At 42.9% G+C, this 12,668-nt stretch overlaps 1 protein-coding gene across 1 annotated transcript; it reads right to left on the bottom strand.

Annotated features, from left to right (window-relative positions):
* Positions 1-941: 941 nt before the first annotated feature.
* LOC311126521 (uncharacterized protein) lies at positions 942-11,290 on the bottom strand. The gene is made up of 2 exons (XM_084200517.1): positions 10,611-11,290; positions 942-2,084 (listed from the first exon to the last, which is right to left on the bottom strand). Exons 1-2 carry the CDS (start codon positions 11,104-11,106, stop codon positions 1,567-1,569), a joined length of 1,014 nt encoding a protein of 337 aa, XP_084056643.1. The 5' UTR covers positions 11,107-11,290; the 3' UTR covers positions 942-1,566.
* Between the last annotated feature and the right edge of the window lie 1,378 nt (positions 11,291-12,668).

Raw genomic sequence — 12,668 nt, 5'->3', positions numbered from 1 at the left:
GCCAAGCGTCACGTCGGGAGGAAACCTGGCACCATCCCTACGGTGAAGCATGGTGGCAGTATCATGCTGTGGAGATGTTTTTCAGCGGCAGGGACTGGAAGACTAGTCAGGATTGAGGGAAAGATGAACGGAGCAAAATACAGAGTGATCATTGATGAAAACCTGCTCCAGAGCACTCAGTACCGCAGACTGGGGCGCAGGTTCACCATCCAACAGGACAATGACCCTAAGCACACAGCGAAGACAATGCAGGAGTGGCTTCGGGACAAGTCTCTGAATGTCCTTGAGTGGCCCAGCCAGAGGCCGGACTTGAACCCGATCGAACATCTATGGAGAGACCTGAAAATAGCTGTGCTGCAACGCTCCCCATCCAACCTGACAGAGCTTGAGAGGATCTGCAGAGAAGAATGGGAGAAACTACCCAAATACAGGTGTGCCAAGCTTGTAGCGTCATACCCAAGAAGACTCAAGGCTGTAATCGCTACCAGAGGTGCTTCAACAAAGTCCTGAGTAAATGGTCTGAATACTTAAGTAAATGTGATATTATACGTTTTTTGTTTTTAATAAATTAGCTACAATTTCCAAAAAAAACGTTTTTGCTTTGTCATTATGGGGTATTGTGTGTAGATTGTCCGAGAGAGATATTCATGGTTATCAAAACATCACCTCAGGGTAAGCCTACACCAACCACAGCCCTTATTTTAAGTGTTTCTAAAATCCCCTGTTGGAAACATGAATGGTGGAAAAATGATTGGAACCATTTCCCTGTTTGACAGCTAGGTTTTATGACATCTCCACTGTGGGGTTACCTCCCACCCATCCATTCTACCCAGACATACCCATTGGGTTACCTCCCACCCATCCTACCCAGACTTTAAACTATTTGTTAATGATCATGTCTCACAATGGAAAAAACAAACAAAAATAGGCCAATTTTATTTTATTATAATTTTGTTGTATGATTTCATATAAATAATTAGATTTCATAAACAAAAACACAAATTCTCAGTCAAAAACATAAGTCAGAACACAGCCTCTCTATTCTCTCATGTGATTTCAGGTCCTCTGACTGGGAAAATGTCCACAATGAGAGCAGTGGAAAGGCTTTCCCTCCAGAATGTGTTCTTTCATTAGCATCATCGCTAACGGCTACACAAAGTGGTAGATGCGTGCATCACACACACAAACAGGAGGAGTTCTCGTTGCAGGAAATATGAATTGCTGACGCATTCTGTTCACGTCTTATGATGAACAAATGGGCAAATTAATTAATTTTCAATACATTTAGTTGATTCCCTACTAATAAGCTCAATACATTTTAGAATATTGTTGAATTCCGTTTTATTTTCTGGATTCTGTGATTCCATCCGCGTTCTTTGTATCGCGGATTTTATAGGTCCCTATCTGTGTGTCCACTCACGGGAATCCAGACTCCCTAACCAGGTAAAAGTTGGGAGCAGTGGAAAGGCTTTTCTCCACAGTGTATTCTTTTATGTATTTTCAGTTTAATTAACATGGTAAAACAATCTCCACTGTAGGGATATAAGCCTTCGTTCTCAACTAGCACTAAGAACATTGGAAAAGCTTTTCTCCTGAGTGTATCCTCTGATGCTCTTTTAGGTACCGTAACTTAACATAACTCTTTCCACACTGGGAGCATTGGAAAGGTTTTTCTCCTGTGTGTGTTCTCTCGTGAGCTTTTAGGTCCCCTGATCGTGAAAATCTCTTTTCACATTGGGAGCAGTGGTAGGGCTTTTCTCCTGTGTGCGTCCACTCGTGCTCTTTTAAGTTCCCTAACCGGGTAAAACTCTTTCCACAGTGGGAACAGTGAAAAGGTTTTTCTCCAGAGTGTATTTTCTCATGACTTTTCAGGTTAACTAACCAAGTAAAACTCTTTCCACACTGGGAGCATTGGAAAGGCTTTTCTCCTGTGTGCGTCCTCTCATGCCGTTTTAGGTACCCTAACCAGCTAAAACTCTTTCCACAGTGGGAGCAGTGATGTTGTCTCGCTGGTTTGGACGTCTCTGGGTCTGGTTCCCCTGAAGGACTCTTCCCGCTGTCAGAGTGAGAGTCTGGTCTCTCTCCTGCCAAAGACAAAACAGATGATTTAGTTAAACAGAGACATGAATGAAAACCTCCACATGATAAAACTGTCTTCCTATGAGGTTTAATCCAGACTAGATCCCTCAATAAAAAGAGCAGATGGTATAAATGCAACAGTCCAGTGCCATTTTAAAATGTGTTTGTCCTGTTATTAACCCCCTGCGTTAATACATGTTAGAAGCACCTTTTGCAGTCATTACAGCTGTGAGTCTCTAAGAGCAACATTTGCCCGTTATTATTTTCCAAATTCTTCAAGCTCTGTCAAATTGGTTGTTGATCATTGCTAGACAACCACTTTCAGGTCTTGCCACAGGATTTTCAAGCAGATTTAAGTCAAAACTGTAACTCGGCCACTTGGGAATATTCACTGTCTTCTTGGTAAGAAACTCCGGTGTAGATTTTGGCCTTGTGTTTTAGGTTATTGTCCTGCTGAAAGGTGAATTAATCTCCCAATGTCTGGTGGAAAGCAGACTGAACCAGGTTTTCCTCTAGGATTTCTGTCCTGAAAAACTCCCCAGTCCTTAACGATTACAAGCATACCCATAACATGATGCAGCCACCATTAAGCTTGAAAATTTGAAGAGTGGTACTCAGTAATGTTTTGGATTGGATTTGCCCCAAACAAAACACTTTGTATTCAGGACAAAAAAAGTGAATTACTTTGCCACATTTTTTGAAGTATTACTTTAGTGCCTTGTTGCAAACAGGATGCATGTTTTGGAATATTCTTATTTTCACTCTGTCATTTAGGTTAGTATTGTGGAGTAACTACAATGTTGTTGCTCCATCCTAAGTTTTCTCCTATCACAGCCATTAAACTCTGTAACTGTTTTAAAGTCACCATTGGCCTCATGGTAAAATCTCTGAGCTGTTTGCCAAGAGTGTGCAAAGCTGTCATCAAAGCAAAGGGCGGCTATTTGAAGAATCTCAAATATAAAATATATTTTCATTTGTTGAACTCTTTTTTGGTTACTAAATGATTCCATATGTGTTATTTCATAGTTTTGATGTCTTCACTATTATTCTACAATGTAGAAAATAGTACAAATAAAAGAAAAACCCTTGAATGAGTAGGTGTTCTAAAACTTTTCACCGGTAGTGTATACATAGACATACACTATGTGTTTTAATAAAAGCAACTATATGCATTGAGCTTGTCTGATGCTTTATGCTCACTGTTTTATGAATGAAGACACAAACGACTCAAGAGGGAGCAAGAGATCAATTACCAAGCTCCTCCCACTCCTGCCGTTACTCTCCCGAAGGTAATAGGCTACACGAGGAACCTTCATCTTGACAATTTATCCTACCATTTCTACCCATCTGGTTTGCCAGTTATGGTTTTATCCTACCATTTCTACCGATCTGTTTGCCAGTTATGGTTTTATCCTACCATTTCTACCCATCTGTTTGCCAGTTATGGTTTTTATATGCAAATTTTTTTGTGGAACAGTTTCATTTTATTTATAATGTCTTTCTATCTCAAAATAATTGTCATGTGGTTAATCAAAGTTCTATCCAAATCTAAATGAAAATGATACACAGCTGGTAGAGCACGGCGCTTGTAACGCCAAGGTAGTGGGTTCGATCCCCGGGACCACCCATACACAAAAAAAAAAATTAAAAAAAATGTATGCACGCATGACTGTAAGTCGCTTTGGATAAAAGCGTCTGCTAAATGGCATATTATTATTATTATACAAACGTAAAAAGTCATTTTAGATTTCCATTGCCAACTATGTAAAAATAGCCTCCATAAAGCCAACAAATAAAAACATTGCAGCCTGCAGGTAGAAAATATCCTGATCAAAATAAATATAATATAAAGCACATTGGCTACGCATGGCATGTCTGCAACAAACTTGAAACTCATGCTAGCAAATTTGCAACATTGTATAAAATATTCTGGGCCCTTAAGAGTTTCCCCACGCCAGTGAGCTTGGGACAGACACAGCTGTAGGCTATTTGCACAAGGGATAGGAAGTAATCTGCCTATTTTATGAAAATGTTCCCTTTCACGCTGAGTGGTTATCGAAAGGTTGAAAGCTGGAAAGATTTTTCAAATACATTGAGGAACTATTGTCATTCTCAATGGGATGTAAAAAAAAACAGACTTTGTTTGCTTGCTGTTTGAGGTGAAGAAAACACTACTTTGAGAAGCTCCACAGGTCATTAGTGGTGGTGCGTTAAGCCAATCAGAAATACTATCAGATCCCCAAATGGGCACATTTATATGCCTATATTTGCGTGCAGGCCAGGTAGCCTATAGGCCTACTTCTATGAGCAACTCAACATTGACAGGAGTGCTCCAAACAAAAGACAATGACTAAATTGACGAAAGGGAATAAAAATAAACCAAAACTTGTTTCTCACAAGTGTAGCTGTAGGTTTTGCGCTACTGCAAATGAGAATGTTTAAAGACTGTAATAATAACATATTGAATGCATTAACAGAAGTTACCGTAACGAAACAAACATTGTAGATTAGAAATGGGAATGAATGGTAAATGTACTACTTGTGATATATGTATTGGGGGAATTGATAGACACTAACAATCAAACGCAAACAATTCACACAATGAAGTTATGAAACAATGAACGTGCACTAATTGACGTGAGAGAAGTGCATTCTGGAGAGAGAAGTGCATTCTGGAGAGAGAAGTGCATTCTGGAGAGAGAAGTGCATTCTGGAGAGAGAAGTGCATTCTGGGGAGAGAAGTGCATTCTGGAGAGAGAAGTGCATTCTGGAGAGAGAAGTGCATTCTGGAGAGAGAAGTGCATTCTGGAGAGAGGAGTGCATTCTGGAGAGAGAAGTGCATTCTGGAGAGAGAAGTGCATTCTGGAGAGAGAAGTGCATTCTGGAGAGAGAAGTGCATTCTGGAGAGAGGAGTGCATTCTGGAGAGAGAAGTGCATTCTGGAGAGAGAAGTGCATTCTGGAGAGAGAAGTGCATTCTGGAGAGAGAAGTGCATTCTGGAGAGAGAAGTGCATTCTGGAGAGAGAAGTGCATTCTGGAGAGAGGAGTCCATTGTGCATCTTAACTCCTCCTCTTCTTCTTGGACTGTACAAGATGGGCGAGTGCCATAACAATAAATATATACAAATTAGAAATTGATGTTAAAAAGATTGTTGGGGCTGTTTTGTTAGACTTCAGTGCAGCTTTTGACATTATCAATCATAGTCTGCTGCTGGAAAAACGTACACTACCGTTCAAAAGTTTGGGGTCACTTAGAAATGTCCTTGTTTCCGAAAGAAAAGCATTTTTTTTTGTCCATTAAAATAACATCAAATTGATCAGAAATACAGTGTAGGCATTGTTAATGTTGTAAATGGCTATTGTAGCTGGAAACGGCTGTTTTTTTATGGAATATCTACATAGGCGTACAGAGGCCCATTATCAGCAACCATCAGTCCTGTGTTCCAATGGCACGTTGTGTTTGCTAATCCAAGTTTATCATTTTAAAAGGCTAATTGATCATTAGAAAACCCTTTTGCAATTATGTTAGCACAGCTAATATATTTGCTGCTGTGCGACTAATAGCCTATCGACCAAAATACTAATTGGGGTCAGCCCTAATTCAATGTCTGCTTTTTAAAGACCCATCTACCAATAGGTGCCCTTCTTTGTGAGGCATTAGAAAACCTCCCTGGTCTTTGTGGTTGAATCTGTGTTTGAAATTCACTGCTTGACTGAGGGAACTTAAAGATAATTGTATATGTGGGGTACAGAGATGAGGTAGTCATTCAAACATCATGTTAAACACTTATTGTACACAGAGTGAGTCATCACCTTAGAAACCGTGTTTTCCACTCAGTTTCAACCTGTTGTTGAACTTCTTTCTTCAAACTGATCGATCACAGTGAGGTCAACAACATGTAGACCAACGGTGAGTTTTAAAAGCATGATACTGTTTTGATGATACGTTTTTTTTTTTATGTGATTTTCGATCGCGTTTGCATTGATGCCAGAGTGGTTAGAGGGGACAATAGAGCCCTGAGTACCAGGCCATTAGGACCTGATGGTTAGAGGGACAATAGAGCCCTGAGTACCAGGCCATTAGGACCTGATGGTTAGAGGGACAATAGAGCCCTGAGTACCAGGCCATTAGAACCTGATGGTTAGAGGGCCAATAGAGCCCTGAGTACCAGGCTATTAGGACCTGATGGTTAGAGGGGACAATAGAGCCCTGAGTACCAGGCCATTAGGACCTGATGGTTAGAGGGACAATAGAGCCCAGAGTACCAGACCATTAGGACCTGATGGTTAGAGGGGACAATAGAGCCCTGAGTACCAGGCCATTAGGACCTGATGGTTAGAGGGACAATAGAGCCCAGAGTACCAGACCATTAGGACCTGATGGTTAGAGGGGACAATAGAGCCCTGAGTACCAGTCCATTAGCGACCTGGTGGTTAGAGGGGACAATAGAGCCCTGAGTACCAGGCCATTAGGACCTGGTGGTTAGAGGGACAATAGAGCCCTGAGTACCAGGCCATTAGGACCTGATGGTTAGAGGGACAATAGAGCCCTGAGTACCAGGCCATTAGGACCTGGTGGTTAGAGGGACAATAGAGCCCTGAGTACCAGGCCATTAGGACCTGATGGTTAGAGGGACAATAGAGCCCAGAGTACCAGACCATTAGGACCTGATGGTTAGAGGGACAATAGAGCCCTGAGTACCAGTCCATTAGCGACCTGGTGGTTAGAGGGGACAATAGAGCCCTGAGTACCAGGCCATTAGGACCTGATGGTTAGAGGGACAATAGAGCCCTGAGAACCAGGCCATTAGGACCTGGTGGTTAGAGGGGACAATAGAGCCCTGAGTACCAGGCCATTAGGACCTGATGGTTAGAGGGACAATAGAGCCCAGAGTACCAGACCATTAGGACCTGATGGTTAGAGGGACAATAGAGCCCTGAGTACCAGTCCATTAACGACCTGGTGGTTAGAGGGGACAATAGAGCCCTGAGTACCAGGCCATTAGGACCTGATGGTTAGAGGGGACAATAGAGCCCTGAGTACCAGGCCATTAGTACCTGATGGTTAGAGGGACAATAGAGCCCTGAGTACCAGGCCATTAGGACCTGATGGTTAGAGGGACAATGGAGCCCTGAGTACCAGGCCATTAGCGACCTGATGGTTAGAGGGACAATAGAGCCCTGAGTACCAGGCCATTAGGACCTGATGGTTAGAGGGCCAATAGAGCCCTGAGTACCAGGCCATTAGCGACCTGGTGGTTAGAGGGGACAGTAGAGCCCTGAGTACCAGGCCATTAGGACCTGATGGTTAGAGGGACAATAGAGCCCTGAGTACCAGGCCATTAGGACCTGATGGTTAGAGGGACAATGGAGCCCTGAGTACCAGGCCATTAGGACCTGATGGTTAGAGGGACAATGGAGCCCTGAGTACCAGACCATTAGGACCTGATGGTTAGAGGGCCAATAGAGCCCTGAGTACCAGGCCATTAGGACCTGATGGTTAGAGGGGACAATAGAGCCCTGAGTACCAGGCCATTAGGACCTGATTGTTAGAGGGGACAATAGAGCCCTGAGTACCAGTCCATTAGGACCTGATGGTTAGAGGGGACAATAGAGCCCTGAGTACCAGGCCATTAGCGACCTGGTGGTTAGAGGGGACAATAGAGCCCTGAGTACCAGGCCATTAGCGACCTGGTGGTTAGAGGGGACAATAGAGCCCTGAGTACCAGGCCATTAGCGACCTGGTGGTTAGACGGGATAATAGAGCCCTGAGTACCAGTCCATTAGCGACCTGGTGGTTAGAGGGGACAATAGAGCCCTGAGTACCAGTCCATTAGGACCTGATGGTTAGAGGGACAATCGAGCCCTGAGTACCAGTCCATTAGCGACCTGATGGTTAGAGGGACAGTAGAGCCCTGAGTACCAGGCCATTAGCGACCTGGTGGTTAGAGGGGACAATAGAGCCCTGAGTACCAGTCCATTAGGACCTGATTGTTAGAGGGGACAATAGAGCCCTGAGTAACAGTCCATTAGGACCTGATGGTTAGAGGGGACAATAGAGCCCTGAGTACCAGGCCATTAGCGACCTGGTGGTTAGAGGGGACAATAGAGCCCTGAGTACCAGGCCATTAGCGACCTGGTGGTTAGAGGGGACAATAGAGCCCTGAGTACCAGGCCATTAGCGACCTGGTGGTTAGACGGGATAATAGAGCCCTGAGTACCAGTCCATTAGCGACCTGGTGGTTAGAGGGGACAATAGAGCCCTGAGTACCAGGCCATTAGCGACCTGGTGGTTAGAGGGGACAATAGAGCCCTGAGTACCAGTCCATTAGGACCTGATGGTTAGAGGGACAGTAGAGCCCTGAGTACCAGGCCATTAGGACCTGATGGTTAGAGGGGACAATAGAGCCCTGAGTACCAGGCCATTAGGACCTGATGGTTAGAGGGACAATAGAGCCCTGAGCACCAGGCCATTAGGACCTGATGGTTAGAGGGACAGTAGAGCCCTGAGTACCAGGCCATTAGGACCTGATGGTTAGAGGGGACAATAGAGCCCTGAGTACCAGTCCATTAGGACCTGATGGTTAGAGGGACAGTAGAGCCCTGAGTACCAGGCCATTAGGACCTGATGGTTAGAGGGGACAATAGAGCCCTGAGTACCAGGCCATTAGGACCTGATGGTTAGAGGGACAATAGAGCCCTGAGCACCAGGCCATTAGGACCTGATGGTTAGAGGGACAATAGAGCCCTGAGTACCAGTCCATTAGCGACCTGGTGGTTAGAGGGGACAATAGAGCCCTGAGTACCAGGCCATTAGGACCTGATGGTTAGAGGGGACAATAGAGCCCTGAGTACCAGGCCATTAGCGACCTGGTGGTTAGAGGGGACAATAGAGCCCTGAGTACCAGGCCATTAGGACCTGATGGTTAGAGGGGACAATAGAGCCCTGAGTACCAGACCATTAGGACCTGATGGTTAGAGGGACAATAGAGCCCTGAGTACCAGACCATTAGGACCTGATGGTTAGAGGGACAATAGAGCCCTGAGTACCAGGCCATTAGGACCTGATGGTTAGAGGGACAATAGAGCCCTGAGTACCAGGCCATTAGGACCTGGTGGTTAGAGGGACAATAGAGCCCTGAGTACCAGACCATTAGGACCTGATGGTTAGAGGGACAATAGAGCCCTGAGTACCAGGCCATTAGGACCTGATGGTTAGAGGGGACAATAGAGCCCTGAGTACCAGACCATTAGGACCTGATGGTTAGAGGGACAATAGAGCCCTGAGTACCAGGCCATTAGGACCTGATGGTTAGACGGGACAATAGAGCCCTGAGTACCAGACCATTAGGACCTGATGGTTAGAGGGACAATAGAGCCCTGAGTACCAGACCATTAGGACCTGATGGTTAGAGGGGACAATAGAGCCCTGAGTACCAGGCCATTAGCGACCTGGTGATCGTTAGCGAGTCGGGTTCTACCACCACATGTCCAGAGTGCATAAGAGGAGATTACCGTGACTCAACGGTCATGTGGAATTTGACTGTTGTCATGACTACCGGTGTGGCGCCAATACGGTCACCACAGCAACAGCTGATTTGTTCAAATTCTTATGACACCTTCAAATGGGCGGGACAAGACACATAAAGGACTTTTCATTACTAAAAGGTAAAACAGATATGTATGAAAATACCCCCCCCCAAAAAAAAATACATTCTGTACTGTCACCTCATATGAAACATTTGAGCTCAAATCCAAAATGCTGGGGGTAAGGAGCGAAATTAAACGGTTCAGCTTCACAGTCTAATTAAATACACAGGGTAGTGTCGCTGAGGGGTGGGTTTGGAGAAATGTAATGACTCAAATTCAGAGACAGAGCTACAGAGGCAAGGACTGACCATCCATGATATAAACATTACAGTTTTAACCACGTTTTGGAGTCTTTACAGTGTTTGTTTACAATTACGTTGTTTACACACAATGGAGTAAAACATGCTTATATTTTGGGTTCTACATCATTAATTCTAAAGTCCAAAAATGTACATACCAATCGCAGATTGCCCCTTTAACAATTCCTACAGCACTGAACAAAGTATTTTTTTAAAGGGATACTTTGGCATTTTTGGCACCTTTATCTCCTCCCCAGAGTCAGAGGAACTTATGGATGCCATTTTTATGTCTCTGTGTGCAGTTTGAAAAAAAAAAGTTGCTAACTAGCATTAGCGCAATGACTGGAAGTCTATGGAAGTCATGCTAGCGGATACCCATTGACTTCCAGTTATTGCGCTAACACTAATTAGCATTGGCTCGCCAAAACTACATCTAACTTCCTTCATACTGGACACAGAGACATACAAATGGTATCCAGGAGTTCATCGGACTCTAGGGTTAGTGAACAAAGGGCCTCGTTGCCAAAATCCTGAAGTATCCCTTTAAGTCTAGAAATTCTGTGGAATGCCCTTTTGGCTTTAAAACCACACATAAGTTCAACAATTACAGAGTTTGTGCCCTTGTTTTTAAGATAGTACTCACTGGTGTCAATCAGATCTTCAGTCTCCTCCTCTTCTCCTTCCTCCTCCTCTTCTTTCACTCCCAAAACGTCTTCCTCCTCCTCTTTTATTGAGATAGCCTCCTCTTCCTCTTTCACTCCAAAAGGTTCTTTCTCTTCTTTCACTGTATAATCTTCCTCTTCCTCCTTTTTGATCCTGGAAGCTTCTACCTCCTCTTCCAATGTGGCAGTCTCTACCCCATCTTCCTCTTTCACTCCAAAAGGTTCTTTCTCTTCTTTCACTGTATAATCTTCCTCTTCCTCCTTTTTGATTCTGAAAGCTTCTACCTCCTCCTCTTCCAATGTGGCAGTCTCTACCCCATCTTCCTCTTTCACTCCAAAATGTTCTTCCTCTTCTTTCACTGTAATATCCTCCTCTTCTTCTTCTTCTTTCACGACAATGTTCAGCCCCTCTGCGTCTTTCTCCGTCCAGCAGACCTCCTCTTCTTTAGAAGCGGGGGAGTATATTTGTGAGCTCATGGTCGGGATATTAGGATTAGCGATTAGCCTAGTGCTAGGCTCAGTATAATCAATCTTAACAATTTAACAAGCAAATTACGTTTAAGTTAACTAGTAGCCACGGGACTGTGTTAAAAACACTTTGATCAATATACATGAAAATGGTCAAAAGCGCTTAATTGTTTCGGTTTTATGTTGTTCCCAAGGTGCCTGAACGAATCAGTAGCCGTATTGTCGTTGAAGCTTCCGGTGCCGTGCAAGAAGCCCATCTAAACGACGCATATCGCCATCTGCTGACTGGAGTGGGTAACGCAGGTTAGAAAAAAATATTCACTATATTGTTTATTCAAGATGCACTTTATGCTCCGCCATTTCCTGGTTGCAAAAAAATTATATTATTTTGCCTAATTTCAGTTTGTAACAAAACAAGCAAGTATACTTGTAGAGAATCATTGTACCATCTAAACCGCTGTGAACATACATTTTCCATAACCAAAAATATTGTATTTTCAGCTGTTTGAAGCTGGTGTACAAAACCGAATGTAAAAGACGCAAAAACGAAACTTAATCACGGGAAGCATATAAATAGCGCACATAGAACATATCTACCGCTTCTTAGACTTGCTTTCAACGAGAATGACATATCTATAACTCTCATATGTGAATTTGGTTGGGTCGCCTAAAAGGTTACCTATTGCAGCTTTAATTTAAACGTAAGCAAATACAGTATGTGTGACCAACAGGTGCATATCTGTATTCCCAGTCATGTCAAATAGATTTGGGCATAATGCATTTATTTCAATTTGACTGATTTCCTTATATGAACTGTAACTCAGTAAAAACTTTGAAATTGTTGCATGTTGGGATTATATTTTGGTTGAGTGTAGAATAGATGTATTCCTAATTTCACCGTCTTTGTTACAATGTGTTATAGATGTAGATCAATTTGTTATAGATGGAGATCAATGTGTTATAGATGTAGATCAATGTGTTATAGATGGAGATCAATGTGTTATAGATGGAGATCATCAATGTGTTATAGATGGAGATCAATGTGTTATAGATGTAGATCAATGTGTTATAGATGTAGATCAATGTGTTATAGATGTAGATCATCAATGTGTTATAGATGTAGATCAATGTGTTATAGATGGAGATCATCAATGTGTTATAGATGTAGATCAATGTGTTATAGATGTAGATCAATGTGTTATAGATGTAGATCAATGTGTTATAGATGTAGATCATCAATGTGTTATAGATGTAGATCATCAATGTGTTATAGATGTAGATCAATGTGTTATAGATGTAGATCAATGTGTTATAGATGTAGATCATCAATGTGTTATAGATGGAGATCAATGTGTTATAGATGTAGATCATCAATGTGTTATAGATGTAGATCATCAATGTGTTATAGATGTAGATCAATGTGTTATAGATGGAGATCATCAATGTGTTATAGATGTAGATCATCAATGTGTTATAGATGGAGATCAATGTGTTATAGATGGAGATCATCAATGTGTTATAGATGTAGATCAATGTGTTATAGATGGAGATCAATGTGTTATAGATGGAGA

This window comes from Coregonus lavaretus (assembly GCF_964263955.1).
Source record: "Coregonus lavaretus genome assembly, contig: HAP1_SCAFFOLD_129, whole genome shotgun sequence".
Taxonomy (NCBI): Eukaryota; Metazoa; Chordata; class Actinopteri; order Salmoniformes; family Salmonidae; genus Coregonus; species Coregonus lavaretus.
This window is presented reverse-complemented; position numbering and strand designations above follow the sequence as displayed.